General features: G+C 36.0%; 2 protein-coding genes across 8 annotated transcripts; both read left to right on the top strand.

Moving 5' to 3' along the window:
* The first annotated feature begins 7256 nt into the window (after window positions 1–7256).
* LOC103941889 (heat stress transcription factor A-2c-like) lies at window positions 7257–11000 on the top strand. Of its 7 annotated transcripts, XR_007259338.1 has the most exons (6): window positions 7257–7543; window positions 7720–8036; window positions 9042–10239; window positions 10310–10414; window positions 10525–10596; window positions 10661–11000. XR_007259338.1 is itself a non-coding variant. In XM_048586687.1 (3 exons), exons 1-3 carry the CDS (start codon window positions 7495–7497, stop codon window positions 9816–9818), a joined length of 1143 nt encoding a protein of 380 aa, XP_048442644.1. In that variant the 5' UTR covers window positions 7257–7494; the 3' UTR covers window positions 9819–10254. The 7 variants fall into 7 exon arrangements, 1 of the variants encoding a protein (XP_048442644.1); XR_007259339.1 differs by having other exon boundaries at window positions 10318–10414; window positions 10525–11000; XR_007259336.1 differs by having other exon boundaries at window positions 10525–11000.
* A 7240-nt stretch (window positions 11001–18240) lies between these two features.
* Window positions 18241–22323, top strand: LOC103941890 (protein indeterminate-domain 12-like). Its single transcript, XM_009352090.3, has 3 exons — window positions 18241–18831; window positions 19111–19510; window positions 21301–22323. Exons 1-3 carry the CDS (start codon window positions 18657–18659, stop codon window positions 22124–22126), a joined length of 1401 nt encoding a protein of 466 aa, XP_009350365.2. The 5' UTR covers window positions 18241–18656; the 3' UTR covers window positions 22127–22323.
* Window positions 22324–22389: the final 66 nt, after the last annotated feature.

Genomic DNA, 22389 nt, shown 5'->3' with positions numbered 1-22389 from the left:
AATGTTGCATAATAGTCAAAATTGTTTGCTTTAACGTTATTCTAGATAATGAAGCCACATTTTGATGTCCTCAGTAATGAGACTTAGAAGGGAAGCATCTCGTGCATTCGAAGTCACTTCTTGAATCAAGAGGAAGAGAGTCGCTTTCAAAGAGAACATGAGAAAAGTTAAGCTCCATAGCCCGACGAACACCCTCCCTAACTGCAAGAAACTCCACTGTCACCGGGCTGGAGATATGATAAAATCAACGGACCAAAGCCCCGGTAAAACCACCAGAGCTGCCTCTAAAAAAGTTTTGTTATGCTTGAGTACGAACACCTTTAAGTTTCCGTCGCAAAACCTAAGTTATGGGGCCCAGGATCCAACGTTGAGGTCCAAATCTTGAAAGTTTTTTTTACATATTTATATCATTTTCGTTCCTACATAACTAAATCAATACTAATATCTTAGTATCCATCGATATACACTTAATGAATTTCCGTAAAAACTAAAAACTGATACTCTATAAGCAAGAGGGGCTTTCAGAGCTAGACTTTTGTCATCAGAAATGCGTGTTGTCTCAACACGCACTGATCAAAGAACGATGCATAAGTCGGATATTTATATCCCATGCTGTTGATCGAGGAGACAGAAGACCAAATTATGATGATAAAATAAGTTTCAAGTAATCAGATTTGGATATGGTACGAAAATATTAGGACCAAAATCGTGCCACCCGTCCACCAGGCAGGTCAAATGCGATCACAACCAGACTGGTAAAAACCCTAAACCTAAATGCCTACCAAGTACCGTGTACTTACATTTGAGGCCTTTGAGTGTCTTGACACTTGTCCCCTAGTTGTAAGCCAAATGTAATACAACCCTAAAATCCTAATTATATATCATTTGCATGATCTTCCCTTGATCCTCTCTCTGTAACACGTGTATTATGAGGGAATCAAGGAAACAATGTCCAACGTATGGCAGATGATTCACTCCTAGAACCTAAATTCCTAGTAAAGTACCAAGTACCGCGTACTTTAGAGACGATTGTCCCATAGTTGTAAAGCCAAATGTAATCACAACCCTAAATTCCTAATTATATATGGTTTGCACGATCTTCCTATGATCTTCTCTAAGTAACAAGTGTATTACGAGGCAATCAAGGAAACAATGCCCAACGTAAGGCAGATGATTCACTCCTAGGACCTAACTTCCTAGTAAGTACTATAAGTATCACGTACTTAAATTTGAGGCAATTGTCCCCAACTTGTAAAGCCAAATGTAACCACAACCCTAAATTCCTAATTATATGTGATTTGCATGATCTTCTCTAAGTAACACGTGTATTATGAGTCAAGGAAACAATGTCCAACGTAATGTAGATGACTCACTCCTAGAACCCAATTTTTAGTCCAAAGTCTCCAACATTCCCACACACGATTGAAATGTAAACGCAATCCATAATTAGGGTATTCGACCTACCTATCATTTGTACTTTTCTTTATTAGTCATGTACTTTCTTTGTTATTTTTCCATTATGCAATGTTGCATGATAGTCAAAACTGTTTACTTTCAACGTTATTCTACAATGCTTCATGAAAAAAATCAATAAAATGGAAAATTGTTGAACTTTTTATGAACAGTGAGATAATTCATTTTATGGTCAACGATACTGTATTCGTCTAGTTAGTTGATTGCAACTAAATGACTAAGGTCTAAATTTTCATACCATACATAAGAACATGGTGGAAGATGATTGAAACGGAAGGTAGCTACCACACCTCATGAATCATGCATTATATTTAATGGGTGACATAAAGATAACGTAATTTTCGTCTGATTAAGACTCAACCCTAAAGCCGAATCATAAACCCAGTTATTTTATTGGATCTCCCTCATTAAATTATCATTTCCCTGAAAAATATCTAGCAATGTGGTCACTACCCAAAAAGTGACCAATAGTAGCTAGGGTTTTGCATGAGCTTTTGGGTGGCGAGTCTTTTGTTTTAGAAGTTTTTTTTTTTTTTTTTTTAAGAGAAACAATAGCGATTTTATTCAAACTAAAAAAGTCATACAATCATCTAAGAGGGCATCATGGATCATAGCCGGATAATATCTGTAAGCTCCTCAAACCATTGTTCAATCGAATCAAGCATACTCTGTGAGCAATTGAATCGGCATAATGTCGGACATGTGAGGTTCGCACACCATCAAAAGAACGAAGCCACATTTTTATGTCCTGAGTAATGAGACTTGGAGAGGAAGCATCTCGTGCATTCGAAGTCACTACTTGAATCAACAGGAGAGAGTTATTTTCAAACAGACTCCATTGTCAATGGGTTTGAAATATGATAAAAGCGACGAACCAAAGCCCCAGTAAAACCACCAGAGCTGTCTCTAAAAAAGTGTTGTTATGCTTGAGTACCAAAACCTTTAAATTTCAGTCGCAAACCCTTAGTTATGGGGTCAAGGTTCCTACCTTCAGCTCCAAATCCTAAATGTTTTTACATATTTATATCATTGTCATTCCTAATTAACTAAAAAAATATTGAATCTTAATATTCGTAGATATAACTGTAAAGTAAGCTATTGATATTTCCGTTAAAACTAAAAACTGATACTCTATGAGCAAGATGGGTTGTCAGATCTAGACTTTTGTCATCAGGATACGTGTTGTCCCCTCACGCAGCGATTAAGGAACGATGCATAAGGCAAATATTTATGTCTAAAGAACGATGCATAAGGCAGATATTTATGTCCCATGCTGTTGATCGTGGAGGAAGAAGACACAAAGGGCCAAATTATGGTGAAAAATAGTTGAGAGTTAGGCTGGTCAACTCATGAACTCCTACACGTCTGATAAAATAATTTTCATGTAATCAGATTTGGATATGATCGAAAATAATAGGACCAAAATCGTGCTACCTGTCCACTAGGTAGGCCAAATGCAATCACAAACCAGATTGGTCACAACCCTAAACCTAAATTCCTAGTAAAAAGTACCAAGGAACATGTACTTACATTTGAGGCTTTGAGTGTCCAGACACTTGTCCCCTAGTTGTAAAGCCAAATGTAATCACAACCCTAGATTCCTAATTATATATGATCTGCATGATCTTCTCTAAATAACACGTGTATTATGAGGCAATCAAGGAATCAATGTCCAACGTAAGGCAGATGACTCACTCCTAGAACCCAGTCTTTAATCTAAATGCTCCAACACTCTCACGCACGATTTAAATGTATACCCAATCCATAATTAGGGTATTCGAACTACCTATCATTTGTACTTTTCTTTATCAATCATGTAATTTCTTTATTATTATTTTCATTATACAATATTGCATGATGGTCAAAACTGTTTATTTTCAACGTTATTTTACAATGCTTTATGAAGGGGAACAATAACATGAAAAATTGTTCAACTTTCTTTTTTATTAAAAGTGAGATAATTCATTTTAGAATCAACGATACTGTATTCGTCTAGTTAGCTGATTCCATTTAAATGACTAAGGTCTAAATTTTCATACCATACAGAATAAGAATATGGTGAAAGATGATAGAAACAGAAGATAACTTCTAAGCCTCGTGAACCATTATCTTTAACGGATGACATAAAAAATAACGTAATTTTCATCTGATCAAGACTCAACACTAAGCCCGAATCATAAGCTCATTCCTTATTGGTTCTCTCATTAAATTATCATTTCTCTAAACAAATATCTAGCAATGTGGTCCTATAACTTGAACAAGACCGAGTGAGAATCCAAGCACAATTTGCATTATCTTACAAAAATATTACCGATGCTTAACTTTTTTTATCGGATTAATCAAGTGCAACTTGTCCTTAGTTAGTGCGTGGCTGGTGACTGTGTAATATTATATTGTGACAAGAAACACTATTGGCTCTGTGCTGACCAATCCCCTAACTCCACTTTCCCTACGCTTGTGCCGAGAAGGTGGCGTGTCGGCATCGTAGGGTACCACGTCTGACTATTCTATAATCATATTAACGTAATTAGAAGAAGATAAGCATTTTTTAACAGCTAAAACCTTGCTACGTTTCAAGTTTTGATTGGTCCACGTAGCACTTTTCAGAGACCCAGAGAGGGTATTTTACTTGGATGAGGATCCTCTCCGGATCCTTTTTATAGAGCTCTTAGAAATCCTCACATTCTAACCGTTCATCGTATATCGTGCAGCTAATTTTCGTTAGGTACTATTTGTGTTTAACTTTAAATAATAAAATTCAAATGATTTTTTACCGCACGATATACAATGAACGACTAAGATGTAAGAATTCCTAGAATCCCCATAATTTGAACCCCGTATCCAAATCCATTTTACTTTGCCAGGCTCAACGGTGGTGACTACCTGCTCATGCTCAATTTATTTATTTATTTATTATTTTTGGTAGGACATGCTCAATTTTTATAAGGAGGGATTCTCTTTGGATTTAAAGATTAATTTAATGACCATTAAAGTAAGTTTCAATGTACAACTTTCAACCAAAACCTGATTCGGGAAACATGGATCTTAGCCATCAGCCCTTAGAAGACTCTTTGAGGTTTTTTATTAAATAAAACCGTTATTATTATTATTCTAACTTATCTAAAAGTAGACGAGAGTTTGAACCCATAGACGAGTTGAAGAGAAAAAAAAAAGGTTTAGGATTTATAATTTAGAAAAAAAATATTTATCCACCAACATAACACTTGCGACGACTCCTAAAGCTCTAAACTTCAAGCTTCCAATTAAAAAAATTAAATTAAATTAAAATTTAAATTTAAAAAATTTAAAAATAAAAAAATAAAAAAAAGCTCTAACCTTCAAATACAACAATAAATATTCTTATTTTTTTGTCCTTTAGTTTCTCCTCTTACTGTCGACATCTATTTTAAAGAAGAAAAACACCACACCAAAGTTGATAAAACGACAAAGAAAATGCCATTAAAATGTGAGAAGATAAGAGCATCTCAAATGAGATATCAAAATATCCAAATCAGCACTAGTAGTAAAAAAAATAATATTTTTTCAACTCAAAAGCCAAATCCGATATGGTATGATATGGATTGTCAACCCTTATTGTTGTTGCCAAAATTAGCAGCAGCTTCAATTTTTTTTAATTGATTATTAAATGTATTTTATTTATTTTATTATTGAGTTTTTTTTAAACATTTATTATAATTATTAATGTAATAAAATAATAGTTTAAATTGACATATCAGGTGGAGAGAAAAACTTTAGAAGTTGTTAAAGTGCCACATAGACTGTTAAATTTATATTTTATGTAATATGATTGACATCTCTTTTGGAGATGCCCTAAGATGTGTTAGGGCGTGTTTGTTTGCCCTCGCTAATTTGCACTGGACTGGACTGACTTAGCTAGGATTACTGGTCTGTATTTGGTGCGAGTAATTAAGGACTAACTTTAATGAGACTAAGTCGGACTCGTGTCGACTAAATGCTTCACTGATGGTCTTAGCAAGACTCCCCAAAAAGTAAAGGATTGCTAATCCCATTTCCAACACCCGCGTCATTTACACATATGCGTGTTTGCAAGCACGCATCGTTTACAAATCCAACATCTGAAACCTAGGCCTTGTCGAAAGGGAGAGCTCGAGCACATAGTTGGAGACGGAGGTGAGGCCTGGGTTTGGAATCCATGAAAGCTTTCCAAGTTGAAGGGGAATTGAGGAAGGGGGCGAAGTTAGATGGAGGTGCGCCAGACGTTCCAGGATTCGACTCAATTTTTCTCCTTTTTTTTTTTTTTTTGTCAAAATGGAAACAAAACAATTTGGGATTTTTTTTTTTGTTTGATTTGAATTCGCCATTGTAATTGCTACTGGAGAGGTTGGGTACAATGTTTGGTTTTTGGGTTAAGGTGTTTATTCGCAATTTCCTAATGCGTTGATAGGAAGGCGTTTTGAGAGCAATTATGGACGATACGAAGTAGAGAAAGGAAAAGAAAGTAAGAGAAAAGAAAGGAAAGGTGGAGAGAGATGAGAAAGAGTGAGTCAGATAAAAAAGTATGGATTAATAGTAATAAAATATTAATATGATGAATTAAAATGACAAAAAAAATATTTGGATTCCAAAAATAATTTAGTCCGTGACTTAGTCCAATACTGCACCAAGAGTTTCATTATTCTTGTGCTACTTAATCCATGTCAAGTCATTCTAGCTTAATCCATGAAGTTAATCTTGTCCAATATAGTCTTGTGCAACAAATCACATTTAGTATTCAAAGGATAATTTGTAAGGGAAATTTTTTGAAATTTTATAAGTTATGTAGCTTTTTTAGTTTGTCATATAAACTAAAATTTTAATGTATTTGTCATATCAACTTTTCAAATTCATTAATTTGTCATCTCACTCATTTTTCATCCAAAATAAGTCATGTGTCTTGCACATCACTTTATTTCAAAGTTATTTTAGAATTTTTAACTCTCAACACCCTTTCAAGATTATTACGGACATATGAAAAATTAATAATTTCAAAAACTTAATATGACAAATCGTTTAAATTTTAGTTCATAAAAAAAATTAAAAAGTGTGTATAAATTCATTTAACATTTTTTAAAATTCCCAATATTTTAGTCCAACGGCAATTAAAGCAAAACATTCCCAACGCATTAACACATCACTAATTGTCCAACAAATAATTTAGAATTGGTTAGCAGTCCCTGCCAACCAATCCAACCGCGTTTTTCAAATTCTTCAACTCCAAAGTTCCAAAGTCCAAACCCTCTTTACCAAATTATTTTATTTTGTGATATTTATCCTCCACCCAATAGTGCTTCCCCATGTGATGTCACCCAATTATGAGTGGGGTCCATGCTTCATCCAATGAGATTTTAGATATCTACACAACTAATCTCCCACCTGTGCCTCCACCATACTCCATGGAACCTCCTTCCAGAACTTTCCCAAGGACCATTCTCTCTCTCGCTCCCTCCCCTAGGGACCATTCTCTCTCTCTCTCTCTCTCTCTTAAATTCTTGCCCAATTGGAGAAAGAGTTAATGGGCAAATTAGAAAATTATTATTAGTATTTTAAAATTTTTATTTGGCATCATAAACTTTCCATTAGTAAAAAAAAAAAAATACTTATTAAAAATGTTTTTAAAATACTAATAATAATTCCTAATTACAAATACCTCCCAAAAGTCTAGAACGTTCCCAAAGCATTTTAAAAAAAATTGATTAAATCACTATTTAACCCGCTTGTGCTCTTATTATTTGCAGCTTCTTCTCATGTGACAAAACCTGCCAACTATATATAACGGCTAAAACGACTTTCCCAAAGAAGAAAGCAGAAGTCCAAAGCCTCAATCTTTGCAGCTCCGCCCCCTCCTCTCTCTCTCTCTCTCTCAATCTATCCTCTCTTTCTCTCTCTTCCTTCCATTTTCAGAACTTATTCTTGCTCAGATTCAGCTCAAATCTTCCTTTCCCTGATCAGAAATCTCGAAAAGTTTGCGCCTTTGAGCTCCTACTCGGAAGCAGGAAGCTCATGACAACCGCAGCTCTGCCTTTTATCTTGCATTTCAACAGCAACCCATGTCAGTTTTTTACTCTCTTAATCTCTTAATTAATCTTCTTGTTCTTGCTTAATTGATTATCAAAATCGGATTTTGAATCCGACCCAGAATTCGATTTCGAAAAAAAAAAACCTAGTGGAAATCGGTGCGAGACTCGATACCCACCAAGATTTTGTTCATATTTCTGCGATTTTCAGCCATGAATTATTTGTACCCAGTGAAAGAAGAGTACCCGGGTTCGAGTTCGTCTCAATCGGGTCCAGATTTCGACCCGATGGTGATGATGATCCCTCCGCCGCAGCCGATGGAGGGCCTGAACGACACGGGCCCTCCGCCGTTTCTGAACAAGACATACGATATGGTGGACGACCCGGTTTCGAATCGGGTCGTGTCGTGGAGCAGGGAAGGGGGGAGCTTTGTGGTGTGGGACCCACATACTTTTGTGATGAGCCTCCTGCCTAGGTACTTCAAGCACAATAATTTCTCAAGCTTTGTGAGGCAGCTCAACACTTACGTAAGTGTCTGTTTTCACCCCCAAGCTGAAATCTTTAAAAATTGGTTAGTGAAAACTTCAATCCTTTTTCATCAAGTTTTTACAGATCTTCGAAGTTTATATGTATGTGGAAACAATCCGATTCGGTTGAGAACGTAAAATATTCAATTGGAGCACAGATAACTAAAGGGGGTGTTCGAAACTCATTAACTTTACTCAAATCTTATGTGGATGAATACGATCATCGATCTTTAATATGTTGCGTTGTAGTCCCTTGTAATTTTCTTTCTTATATTTTTCAACACTATCAAGAAAATCGTAAGCTAATCCTAAATGTTCTTGATCATATGAGCGTTTTTGTTTTTTTGAATATTTAATTTTGGATAAAAAAAAGGTTGTTCTCATTTCTTGATACTGTTTTACTTAAATAATGGCTTTCATTTCTTCAATTTCATAACTCATGGTTGTACATTACTCTTTTAACTACCTGTTGCTTTTACCCCATCCACTCTTCTCTTCTTTTTAATTTATGCTCCTTTTCAGAGTTGTCCTTTTGGGTGGTGATTTTCGCAATCATTTTTACCCTTCCTACACTTTTCCATGGCTTTCTTTTCTCGAGATTTAATAAATCAAATATGAATTTAGTGACAAAAGTAAAGAGAGAAGCGCAGAATTAGACGAATCGGAGTGAAAATCACTACATTTTTTAAGTTTCTATATTTTGTCTTTCTCATTAGTGGCTCATCTTTCTTGATTTCCACTGGTGTCAAATTTCAAAAGTTGGTAATACAATATTCAGCACGATCTGAGCTCCTTGTGAAGTGCAGAATAATTTAGTCTCTATCTTGTCTCATTCCACCAATACTGATAGATAAAAATATTTAGTGTGTATCAAATATTTGATGGGCATTGGTTGAAAGGGTTAATGGAGAAGATAATAGATTTCTGAATCTGATTGGGCAATTAGGGTTTGTAATGTCATTGGTTCTTGGGAATTTTGGTCCTAAATGTAATTAACTTCTGCAGGGTTTTAGAAAGGTTGATCCTGACCGATGGGAGTTTGCCAATGAAGGATTTGTAAGGGGTCAGAAGCATCTTTTGAAGAACATTAAAAGAAGAAAGGCACCTTCTCAGCCTTTTCCGGGACAGCAAACTGTCGGCACTTGTGTGGAACTTGGCCAGTTTGGGCTGGATGGAGAAGTTGATCGGTTGCGGCGTGACAAGCAGGTTCTAATGATGGAACTAGTGAAGCTTAGGCAGCAGCAGCAGAGTACTAGAGCCTACCTTCAGGCCATGGAACAAAGGTTACAAAAGACAGAAATGAGGCAGCGGCAGATGATGGCTTTCTTGGCAAGGGCAATGCAGAACCCGGCTTTTATACAGCAGCTTGTCCAACACAAGGAGAAAAGGAAGGAGCTTGAAGAGGCAATGACTAAGAAAAGGAGGAGGCCAATTGATCAAGGAACTAGTGGTGTTGGTGGCGGCGAATCAAGCCTAAGAGGCAAAGGAATAAACCCAGTTAAAAATGAGCCTCTTGAATTTGGCGATTGTGAGTATGAAATGTCGGAGCTAGAAGCACTTGCGATGGAAATGCAAGGATTAGGTAAGGTGAGAAAGGAACAGGGGGAAGTGGTAGAGCCACTAGATAGCGGGGATAAAGAGCTTGATGAAGGATTTTGGGAAGAACTATTTAGTGAGAGATTTAAGGGAGACTTGACCATTCCGAGTGCTGAAGTAGGCGAAGATGAAGATGTGATTATCTTGGCTGATCGCTTAGGTTACGTAGGTTCATCCCCAAAGTAGACTAGCTAGCTAAACTTCTTCTGCATTGCTCTCTCTCTCTCTCTCTCTCTCTCTCTCTCTCTCTCCCCCTCTCTCCCCCGTCTTTGGTTTTCACTTCCTCCCATATCTTTCGCAACAATGCTAAAGTCTTCAACAGTTGTTTTCATAGTCTCTCATTTTGTCTCTGGGGTTTCTCTTCAAGTGCCATTAGGCCATAACTTTCTTCTGGATTTCTTGGTATTGACAGGATAGGGGGATGAGCAAGCAGTTATTTGTGGAAAAGAAACCATCTTTGTTTCTGGTGTTTCTAACCCTGCACATGATAATTGATTGCCTCCGTTTCTTCTTCTAATAATTTCCTCTCTTCTTTCTTTATCTTGGCTAGGTTGCAGGCATTGCTTGGACAGAACCTTTGGTAACTTTTATCGTTATTTATGGCAAGGTTGTTGTTTATTAATCTATAAAAACCACTGTCTCTGCCTGTTGTAATCTATTTATGGCCTCTCTTAAAGGAATGTAGATTGTTGAGAAGCTGTTAAACTTGAAAAGGAGTTGCAGCAAAAGCTCCAAGAAACCCTAAAACATATTCTTGTTTTTGGGTCCAAGTGACTACATTGGTAGTTTGTCAGTATGATATATTCTGTTACTGAAATGTTGTTTTAATTAGTTAGATGTAAAGAGAGTTAGGTAGTAATGATCTTCATAATGTTACCTTTGTACCGTGTAGATCGTAGATTGGTTCATTTCCGAAATGGTTCTCTCCTCAGTCACTTCGTCAGCTGTGGACTCTCAAAAACTGGTACACTATGCTCTTTAAAACATCACCATAAAACTGTGTTCCTTACCCCGTTGATGTCTTACAGATGAAGACAGGATCCGAGTATGAAAGTAATTCTACAAAAAGCACGAATTCGATCGGTTTGTAAGAGTAATGCAACTTTGGTCTGAAAGATTTTGTAATGTAGATGGCGGTGTCATCTCAACAGCTCAAGTATATTCCTGTAACATCCTGATACTAACACATAAAACCCAGAATAACATTTTTAGAGAATCTGAATTTTGGATTACTAAAGGAGGATAGAAAATTAAGTTCCATGATTAATTTGTACATAAGGTTTCTAGAGAACAAGATGGGAAGTCCATGTTCTCGTGGACTGGTCACCCTTAATAACACTTATCGGCCTCTTACATAAGAGAAACAGAATTATTCTTTCTTAAAACACAGAAAGAAAAGGCTTTGCACTCGAATTGTAATTTGGCTACAAGGAGAAATAAAGTATTTTCCTGCTTTCAAAATTCCTAATCTCTCACCAATTCATGAGATCAACATGCTTTCCCTAGTGCATGACTTCATAGAAATGCTAAAGGTGTTTTTGAATGATCAAAGACATTTTTTACTACGTTGTACATAAAAACTCAAAAGTATTTTCGGGTCTTGGCAACAACACTTAGAGGAGAATCACTTAGCACGGTTCTTTTCTTGGACGTGCTTGGATTTAATATAAATTTCAATGTTTTTCTTTAATGCACTTTCACTGAAGTGCATAAGAAATGCTTTCTACAAAAGCAGTTTCAATTGAACTCTTATCATATCCTCTACTCACAAGTGCAAGTGTACTAGATTTGACTGAAAACGGCGTATCAAGATTAGTCTGAGTTATTCTGAAGGGAAGAGAGAGTCGAGTGTATTTTAAAGAAAGTGGGACAACTATGGTTGCTAATTCAGTTTTCATGTTTGGCGAAAAATATAGTAAGTGTGGATGACACGTGAGAAGTGAGCAAACACAATCTCAAATGAAAACTTACAAAATTAAGCAGTTATACCATCTTCAACTCATAAATGCTAAATCTAACCCCCTTTCCCCCGTAAGATATAATCTTTTTCACCTTCTACCCACCCTTTCTGAATTTTGGCTCTTAATTTGTTCAGTCTAATAACTAAAAGGAGTATGCAAAAATCATTTCTCATTCTACAAACACTTATTCTAAAGCTTTCCGTAAGAAACAATTTCAATGGACTTATTGTCGCTTGCCCTTGGTTTCCCCTTTTTTTTTTTTTTTTTTTTTTTTTAGCCTTTCCTTTCATTGATTAGGGCCATCCATTACTTTCACAAACGTGATATCCATCGCTTAAGCCCATGACTTGTCGTTTGGGCCTGCAATTCTGCCCACTCACCCCTATTGCTCATTGCTTCCAACCGTCGTTTGTCTTCGACGACTCCCGCCGTTAACCTCTCTTGTTCTCCTCCCCGGTGTGGGACTGATGTAAACTTCTTCCTGTAAGTTCCGTGCAGGAAGGCATTTAGAATTCTTTGGTAAGCCAAGAAGTTCCCCTGAAGCATGCATGTGAATATGTGATGACATTTCACCGAAGTTTGAGCCCATAGTTTTAGGCCTAGAAATTCTTGATTTTCATGGGGTTGGAGGAAATCAATTTTCAGATTTCGTTCTGTCTGTAGACTTTAGGCAACTCACATATTTTGTTAGAGGCGGACAGCATGTAGGGCACGGCATTAGATGTTTTATGAGCATGTCACAAGTCAAAAATATGAGATACTTGCAAGTCTGGAGAAGATTAGTGAAGTGCAAGCATGTAAATTTGTGGATTATTTCTTCTCAACAGAAAAAATAGTTACTGGATTAATCCAATATATATACATTTTAAATATATATAATATGTTTGATATTATAAGCCATTTCATGTTCACTCGAAATCATGAATGACTACCTTAGGGTTTACTTGTTTTGTCTTCTACGCCGACACATAAAGTTATTAATTCAATGTTATAATATTGATGAACAACGTGGTATAGACTCATGGTATAGTGTAATTAAATAGATATAATAAGAACAAAAATAAAATAAATGCATGTGTTATAATTAACATGAATAAATTGATAACACGGTCTAACAATTCGCACTGAAAAATTAGGGTTTACTTCATAAATAAGTTCGCCGCGTAGGCATAGAATAAGATATATATATATATAACATTCATGTGTATTTTATATTCTATGCCTTTTCATGTTCCTAAAATTCAAAGCCGAAAACTTGCATGTGAGAATCTGGTGATAGAAAGAACCCGTGAATAAGGCATGGCCCGCACGGTGTTATATTTCTTCCCAATTCATCAAGATTTGCCTTATCTCTGCATGCAATGCAGAATAGAACAAAGTTGTATAAATAAAATAGATTCAAATTAAAGTAATGTTATTTATACCATGTTTTTGTACCTTATTTTCATACCATTTTATGTGGTATTTGATGTGAACAGTCACATCATTTGAATTAATCAAAATTTTAAATTTAGTTCATTATTTAATAAACTAATAATTAAGAAAAACTAGTTAATTAAATGATGATTGTGGTATATGATGAGTCTTTCTCCTTCATTTCCTTGGGTTTTTCAAATTTTTCCAATGATGTGGTTATCCACATCAGTTGCAACCTAAGGTAGTATAAAAATATGGTATGAATATCATTACTCTTCAAATTAATTAGAATAAGTAAGATGTAAATAAGTAGAGCAACTAACATGAAAAAGTTTACTATCACATAACGTTGCAATCTAATAATATAATACTATGTAATAAAAAAAATTACATACAATATGGTTTTATTAGAACATATCATCACCTTGGTGGTAAACCTATTTCATTTACGTCATTTTCCACAAAATATTGAAAGGGTAGTTTTTTGAAGTCTCCACGCTACTAGGGGTTTCTGATTTTTCAAACTTGGCCAAATTGTTAAATAAATTATTAGTGGTCCTACTTTGTTCACTCATCGCCTGTTATCAGTTCCATATCGATAGTAGTTTTATGATAGTGCTTAATTAGCAAAATCCCAATTTTTAATTGAAGGCTCGTCCATATACTTTCAGATGGTAATTACCTTGACAATGACTACCACATAGTATTACAATATTAGTGATATTCTTTTTCACTTGTATTACAGTTTAACAATATATTAGTAGAGACTAAGAGCCAGTTTGAGATTGCTATGCTTTTTAAAAAAAAATTGCTTCTGCTGTCTTTAAAGATAATCAGCTGCAAAATAAAGCAGTTGAGCGTTTGATAAACTGTATTTTTAAAGTGTTGTGAGTATGAAAAGTAGTGTAAAAGTGTTTGGTAAATTTTGTAAAAGTTATATAATTGTATATAATGGTAAAAATGGATGTGGTAGTGTGGGCAATGACGACTACAACGGTGGCAAGAGCAATGGTTGTGATGGTGGTGGTGATGGTGCCAATAAATGGGTGTGGTGGTTAGGCTGCTTAAATAACAATGGTTGTAAGGGCAACGGCGACTGCGGCAGTTGTGGTGGCAGTGGTGGCAGTTGTGTTCATGGTGGTGGTGGTGGTGGTGATGATGGTGGCGGTACGATGGTAGTGACAGTTGTGGTGGTAGTGTCGTGGGTATGGTTGTGATGGTGGTGGTGGTGGTGCTATTGTGGTGTGGTGATGGTGGCAACAATGGTGGTGGTAATGGCAATGGTGGTGTAAGAGTTTATGGCTTGTAGTGGTAGGTGATGGTGGTCACTTTGTTCTCCAAAGATAAAATGTATCTAGAAGAATAAATAATGTCATTTTTAAAAATTAATGAGCGTATTACAAGAATTAAAAATATTAATTAAAGGCTAAACTCCATTTTTTAATAAAGCAGCTTTTAAAATCAACTTACAAGTTGCTTTTAAAAGCTGGAAGTCATTGCTTTTAAAATAAGTAGGATATTTTATTTTTACCAAACATTTTTTTACTGCTTAAATTTAAAGTAAGCAGCTTGTGGTGAAAAAAAAATTAACACCAAATTGGGCCTAAGACTAAGATTAAGATGTAAAATTATATGGTTCTAAAAGATGCTAGGCACTAGTCGGGCAGCGGATTAGGGCCTAGCGCCTAGTCGGGGTCTAGGCAGATTTAATTAAATCTATTATATTTTGTGTAAATAAGTGTATATTTATACTTAAAGTATATATAATTTCATCATAAACTACACAATAGAATTATATATATTATGAGCTATTGGAACAAAATGAAAACATGGGAAACAAGCATATAATGTTTGTTCATTTAAGTCAACAAGTCTCTTACAATTTATTGAAAAAAAATAAAATGCAAATGAAAGTTATCTATTTTTTGTCTAAGTGAGTCGCAACCTAGGTGGGTCTTGGCGGACAGGTGCCTAGGCGGTCTAAACGGACGCCTTAGTAGGCCTAGGTGTCCTTTCTTAATTTTCAAACGCCTAGACATTAATCGGGGCGGTGACCAGCCTCCTAGTGCCTAGACGGCGATTTTTAGAATAGTATAATATTCTGACATGGCATGGTCATGCGTGATATATTCGATTTAATTAATATTGTTTTGAAGCCACTTAGTAGTACGGTCTAGTGGTATTCATCTTCACTTGTAAGTGAAAGGTCTTAGCTAGGTTCAATTCTCGTCAAAATGCAAACAGGCTTAGCCCACTCCCCCACTCCCTTAGTGTAGATAATATCGTTTGCTAAAAAAAATGAACATTGTTTTGAAAGCAACCCTTTTGGTCAAATTATGAGAATTGGTTTCGTATTTTATTATCGTGACGAGTGATAATTAATTTCAAGCTTCATTAAGAAATGAATCCTCCATCGGCCTATGATAGAGTTATCAAGATATGTAAATTACTTATTCCGCAATTATTATTACTCATGAATTGGATCTTATAGCTTTACCCAATTTTAAGTGTACAAAAGAATAAGGCTAAGTCGTAATTGATAAATTTGCCACCAACTTCCAGGACCCTAGCTGGATCCAAATATATGATCACAACGAAGAAAAACTTGACCTTGTTGTCGATCTATCCTATTTGTCAAATGGCCAACATTTTTTTTGTTTGGGGGGGGGGGGGGGGGGGGGGGGATGGTGCTAAAACCAAGTTCATAAACAGTAAGAAAACATAATCAACCCAAACACTAAACAACAACAAAAAGAACCCAACAACCACAAGGATCTCTTTGTTTGCCAATTTTCAGTTAACACCAAAAGGATTCAGTTCCTAATTTTACACAAATTTAGGTTAAGTTGGTGAAGAGGGGAACTGGTTGGGCAAAAAAATTTGGGCAATGGTTTTACAGATAATATTGCCTTCTTAGGTTATGATGATTTTACAGTTAGAGTGCTATACTTGCTCTTTTTATTCTAACTTAGTTTATATGATTTATTAATTTTTTTATCTTCATTTTTTTTTCTTTTTTTTCGGCCAATTGTACATTGCACTGTTTTTCCCTGAAGGTGTTAATCAGTGAAGCATAAATCTCATCTTATCCCAAAAGAAAAGAACGTGAATCTCACTAAAAAGCCCTGCATATTCAAAAAATTTAAAGATCAAAAGAAAACCACATAGGATTCCAAATTTCCAAAGGATTTATATGAGAAACAAACAATTTAGAACAACATGCAGCTCGCAAATGGGGTCCTATATGCCCTACACGTCTGAGGCTTAAGGGATTGGTTTTGCATGGTTGCTGCCCATGCTAGTTAAGCCACGCATGGCTTCCAAAGCAAGAGAATCCCTTGCCAAGGACACTTTTGGTAATCCCAAGGGGACAAAATGGAGAATTTGCTTGTGGCTTTAGATTTGGGTTTGGAATAAAGTAAGTTATAAGAGAAAAAGAGCAGACGGTAGAGGGCCTTCTAAATTGCCCCCCTTGGTGGGGTTTGTTTGCTTGGCCACAACAGACACAGAGGAGGGGAAAGAAAAATCCTCAACTATACAATGACCACCAGCAATTGAGTTGAATAAAATTCTAAAACCCCCCAAATAGTTCAATGACAACTTTGCACAAATAATTGCAGATAGAGAAGGTGGTGTGTTTAAATCAACAAAGTCATTATAAATTCTCAATAATATGGTTACGGGGTAAGAAATAATATTATTGGCTCTCTCTCTAGTATCTCAATCTAACTGTACCAATTTGAATCAACCGGATATAACAATTACTTCCATACTCATATTCTTACATATCAGTGAATCAATCATGTTAGTAGTAGTAGGGTATTATAAAAAAATAAAGTTAAGAAAGGTCCGTCCATGCATCTCTATTTATCTCTTTGCCTTTTTACCACCTTGACAAAGCTTTTTAAGCTGCTTCGTGTTCTCCTTCTAAGTCTTCCTGTAAACAAATATCCCTCCTTTTAATATTCAAATCAAGGTCCTTTTAGGGTTTGGGTGTTTTATTACAGCAACAAAGGAAAAGACAGAAAGTGCCAACGTCATCCTTCCAAAAGAAAAACTAACACAAAAACAATTATTTCATAAAAAAGGGATAGTGAGAGAGAGAAATAAAAAATTACCCAAAATATTTTAGTGGATTTGTGCTTCTTCCTCTTTGCTTTGCCTGACTTCCTTTGGCTCTTTCCCTAAATAGCTATAGCCTTTTCCCTCCACTTTGTGTGTGTGTGTGTGTTTTTTTTTTTTTTTTTTTTTTTTAAATTAGACACTTAAAATTAACACATTTGCTTATCAGACATCAATATACAATTGAATTTTACCATCTATATATATAAAGAGAAAAGACAAAAAGGGTAAAACTTTTATAATACTCAAATTATCCTTCTTCCATTAAATTTTGAAAAACTAAATAAACTTAAATGAAAAAACATTAAAAGAAATTGGTGAAACATAAGAATGATTGTACCCATATATATATATATATATATATTAAATTGACTTGTTTATACCGAAAAGTATGTATCTAAATGTTTGTACTGAAATATATTATAATGAATTAGTGTGTAGAAATGTCTTAATTATAATGAATTTGGGTACCTAAACGTTTGTACGAAATATGTTTATAATTAATAAGTTAGTGTACCTAAATATATGTACCGAAATAAATTATAGTGAATTAGTATAGACTTAGAAAAAGAAAAATCATGAAATTACCAAAAACAAATGACATAAAATATAAATGATGGCATTTAAATAGAATCAAGAGATTAAACTCAATTTCGAATCTTGTACCAGCTTTAATCTAAACTTTATCTTATATAAGGGTTGTAATCTAACTTTCTATTTAAAATAACACCACTCTTTCTTTTTTATCTTTTAGCATTTTTTAAATTTTAGTTTCTTCCAAGAAAATTCAGAAATTTCCAAGTTTTTCTAGCCCCACCATTGTTTTCCTTAGTCTTCCACAGTTCCACCATAATCATCACACAGCTGCAGAAGTAGTACTGTACACTATAAGCCTACAATAACCAGCTGCTTCTGAGTAGTACTGAAATATCCTCTTCATAATTTCCACCTGTCGCTCTCTAACTTGAAATTTATAGAATCATATAAAGAAAAAAAAAAGGAGAGGGTTATTGGATAGTGAAGAGAGAGAGAGAGAGAGAGAGAGAGAGAACATCTTATTGCCTGTATTCTTTCCATGTTGGATTTGCATGGACAACAGCTCTTGATGATGATCTGAGAGAGAGAGAGAGAGAGAGAGGTTTGTATTGGTGGTATTGCAGAGTTGCTCAGAGAAGCAATCCATGCCATGGCCTAGCTAAGATAGTGACTTGGAGTTGAGATCGAATAACCCATCATCATCAGAATCATCATCATCGTCACTACTTCACGAGATTGAAAATCTTTATATTTTGCTTTTTGACCCCTCAAAAATGAATATTTTTTTTTCATTTCCCTGCTAATTGTGTGTTCAAAGGTGCAAATAAAAGCGAAGGCTAAAGTGGGATAGAGAAGAAGTTCTCAGATTCTCTAATATCTAAAGATCTATCTCTCTCTCAGTCTCATCTCTCAGCTTATCCAGCTAGCCTTAATTTGTTTTTTCTCTCTTTGGAGTTTTCCTTAGTCCAAAGAAGCTTGGACACTAACCATGTTTCCAATCTCCATGTCCAATTCCACTTCTTTGTCTGAGGAAGCTAATAGTGTTTCTTCAGACTTTGCTGCTGCCTTAAACCCTCTTCTCCTTTCCACCAATATTTCTTCTCATCAGTCTGATCAGCCACCCAACAAAATTAAAAAGAAAAGAAGCCTCCCCGGAAACCCCGGTATGTACTAATCTCTGGTTGATTGATTCCAGATGTTCTAGGATTTGACTTTTGTCGATATAATTACCGGTGTTTTCAGTTGTGTCGCATTAACTTAGAGACTCTCTAGCTTTTTTTTTTTTTTTTTTTTTTTTTTAAGGCAGGCAATATTATACAAAAAATTTCATTTAAATGACTACGGGGAGAGATTCAAACTTGGTTGTGCAGAGGGGAAAGCGCAGCTCTAGCCAACTTGTCTATTTTTAGATTAAAGTAATATCTTTGTTTCATGCGTTCCAGATCCAGATGCTGAAGTGATTGCATTATCCCCAAAAACCCTACTTGCCACAAACAGATTTGTGTGTGAAATTTGCAACAAGGGTTTTCAAAGAGATCAAAACCTGCAGCTTCACAGGAGAGGCCACAACCTTCCATGGAAGCTGAAGCAAAGGAACAGCAAGGATCAGATCAGAAAGAGAGCCTATGTTTGTCCTGAGCCTTCATGTGTTCATCACCATCCTTCAAGAGCACTTGGTGACCTCACAGGGATCAAAAAACACTTTTGCAGGAAGCATGGGGAGAAGAAGTGGAAGTGTGACAAGTGCTCCAAGATCTATGCTGTTCAATCTGATTGGAAGGCTCACTCCAAAACCTGTGGTACAAGAGAATATAGATGTGACTGTGGAACCCTTTTCTCCAGGTGATTAATTAATTTCCCTTTCTTTTCTTTAAACCTAAAAAAAAAATTGGAAATTGTGTTTTTTCTTGAATTTTCATGAGTTCGGACCCAATGTGATCCATACAAAAAATTGGTCTTTTGCTTAAATTGGGAAGTCTCATGTTATAATTTATATCTATCTGAGAACATATCATTGTTTTTTGTTTTTCCATGGGTTTTTGTTTTTGTTTCTGAGGTTGTTTTTACACAGGAATAGTAATAAATTATGCCTGGAATATATATCTGAAGGTTTGAATGCAGTGTTGCAGGTTGCACCAAAATGTACACCATTAATACAAGTGACTGTTGCCTGAAACCTGCCTTCTGTACGTAGATAGTGCTCGTGCTTGAAAATTTAAATGTCAAACCTTTTTTATAAAAAGAACAAAAATTATGTAACTTTTTCGGTTTATATGCCGTGTCCTCAAGTTCATAGACGAAAATAATCCTATTTGGTTTTTCATATGGAGTCTTCTCTCCACTCCTCTTTCAGTTTCCTCTTCTTCATTCTCTCTCTACAGTGAAGATAAAACAAGAGGATTGATATATGTTAATCTTGAGCGTTCAAATAGTAAGAGAGGGAGGGGAGGGAAGGGAGAGAGGGAGGAAGGGGAGGGGAAAATGGAAGGTGAGAGAATCCAGATCCCTTCCTTTTTTTTTCCCTGTTCTGTTATTTTTGCGATGGAGTGTCTGCATAGTGCATATCTGGTCGGAGGAGAAGGATTATCTCCCCTCTCCTCTTATTTAAACGGTCGCGATTAAACCACGTCAACATTTTATATTAATTTTTTATAAAAAGAAAAAAACAAAATAAAGAGTGAAAATATGGGATGGAAAGGGATAAAAAAAAAAAAGGGAAGAGAATTCTAATTCTATTTGGTCTACAAAACAATGATGGAGAACCTAAGAAAAAGTCAGAGAAATATAAGTACTTTTTGGATATATTTCATGGTTGGAGAAAACCCGTGAACTTGTATTTTATTTTTATTTTATTTTTTCATTATTTTGGCCTTTAGGCATCAAGTATGTGGTATCAATTACTTGCAGAAGGCAGAGAGTCATCATGAAAACTGATAAATCTGCAAAGAATATCTGCTGCTATCCTTCTTTCTCAGTTGCCTTCTTTGGCTTGTGATTTTGTGTATCCTCTTGTTTCATGCACGAGTCCCTTTTTTCAAGTAAATTTTTTTGGATCTTCGTAATTTTCTCCACATTTCCATTATCAATGCTTATTTTTGCATGCATTACTAAACACATCAATCAAATTATAGCATGCATCTTATAAGTATATTTTTCTTTGGGTTTTTGACGGTTTAATCCCTGTGATCTTATCCCACATGCATGTGCGGAAAACCTTTTTTTTATATGTCTTCCATCTATGCAGGAGCGATATTAACAAATGAAATGACACAAATTTGCACCATCTATATGAACAATGTGTTTCTATCATATGCATTTGTTGTGTAGCTGTGTTCTTTGTCTGCTAATTAAATTCCTCCTTATATTTACTGGACTCTCATTTCATTTATCTTGATCCAAATCAAATTCCAATTTAAGATTAAAGTACATGCTATATACGATGATGATTGATTATAACTTATAACTTGTTAGCTTTGTGATACAACTAAAAATTAACAAGTTGAATTATACAACTAAAGGTAACAAGTCTTGAATTCGACGTTGCATTGGGTTGAATTCGACGTTGCATTGGGTATTTTAGTTCTCATATTGATCAAACTTGCTCCTCTGGCTTGTGATCCAACATTTTTCAGGAAGGATAGCTTCATAACTCACAGGGCTTTTTGTGATGCTTTGGCTGAAGAAAGTGCAAGACTCTCAGCAAACCAATTTGCCACCGCCACAACCACCACCGCTGCAATTACACCTCAAATCTCCCTCTTCCCTTTTCCAACCCACCCACAACAGCACTTCACAAACCCAAACACACCATTGCTTCCCTTCACCACCATCTCCCTCACCCCATGGGACCTACCACAATCTCATCAGAACCCTAACACTAATCCCACCCAAAACTCCCCACTTCATCATCTCATCAAGCCTGAGTCTCATCGCCATTTCCCACCACGACCGCCACAACCACAACAACCCCACAATGGCCTGATCACCTCACCCTTCCCAGGCCTCCACGTCAGCACACAACCCAACTCCAACCCCTCCACGTCATCAGCCCACCTTTCAGCTACTGCACTCCTCCAAAAGGCTGCAGCCGTTGGTGCAGCAGCAGCCCAACAGGGTCAGTCAGCGGGCTTGACCGTGGGAGAGTTTGGAACGGCGAGCCACATGATCTCCACCGAGTATCTAGGCGGGTTCACGTCCGGAGATGTCTCCACGTGGCGCAAGACTGACAGTCTGACAAGAGACTTTCTAGGGCTGAATGGCGATGGCACTGGGAATAATAATAATAATAATAACAACGTTCGCGCTGTTCACGTTAAGGACATGCTACCGTACGCCGGTGGAGTAGGGTTCCATCAGCCGCCGTCTGAGCGTCTTGGTGGCCTTGATTCGCAGCTGAAGCCCCAGGGTTTCGGGTTCGCTGAGACTACTACTGCTTCGGAAACGTGGGGAGACTATTGAGTTGAGTATTCGAGTCAGAAATTTGCGCGCAAGGGTAAAAAGGTAATTTAGCGTTTCTTCAATGGCGGAAATTCCCCTGCCTCGTATGCCCCGAAAAATGATGAAATTAAAATGAAGTCCTTCTCGAGAATATCTTCGTTTTGTAATTGCAGTACTACTTTCCCAGTTTCCCTAAGATTATTTCAAACAGTTCTATATCTTCTTTTCGACTTATTTCTGCATTTTATTTTTCTTCAAATTTGTTAGTTCTAGAATCTATATGA

The sequence above is a fragment of a genome, unplaced genomic scaffold (assembly GCF_019419815.1).
Source record: "Pyrus x bretschneideri cultivar Hongxiangsu unplaced genomic scaffold, Pyrus_bretschneideri_v1 Contig25, whole genome shotgun sequence".
Lineage (NCBI taxonomy): Eukaryota > Viridiplantae > Streptophyta > Magnoliopsida > Rosales > Rosaceae > Pyrus > Pyrus x bretschneideri.
Note: the sequence above shows the minus strand (reverse complement) of the source record. Positions and strands in the feature narration are given on the sequence as shown.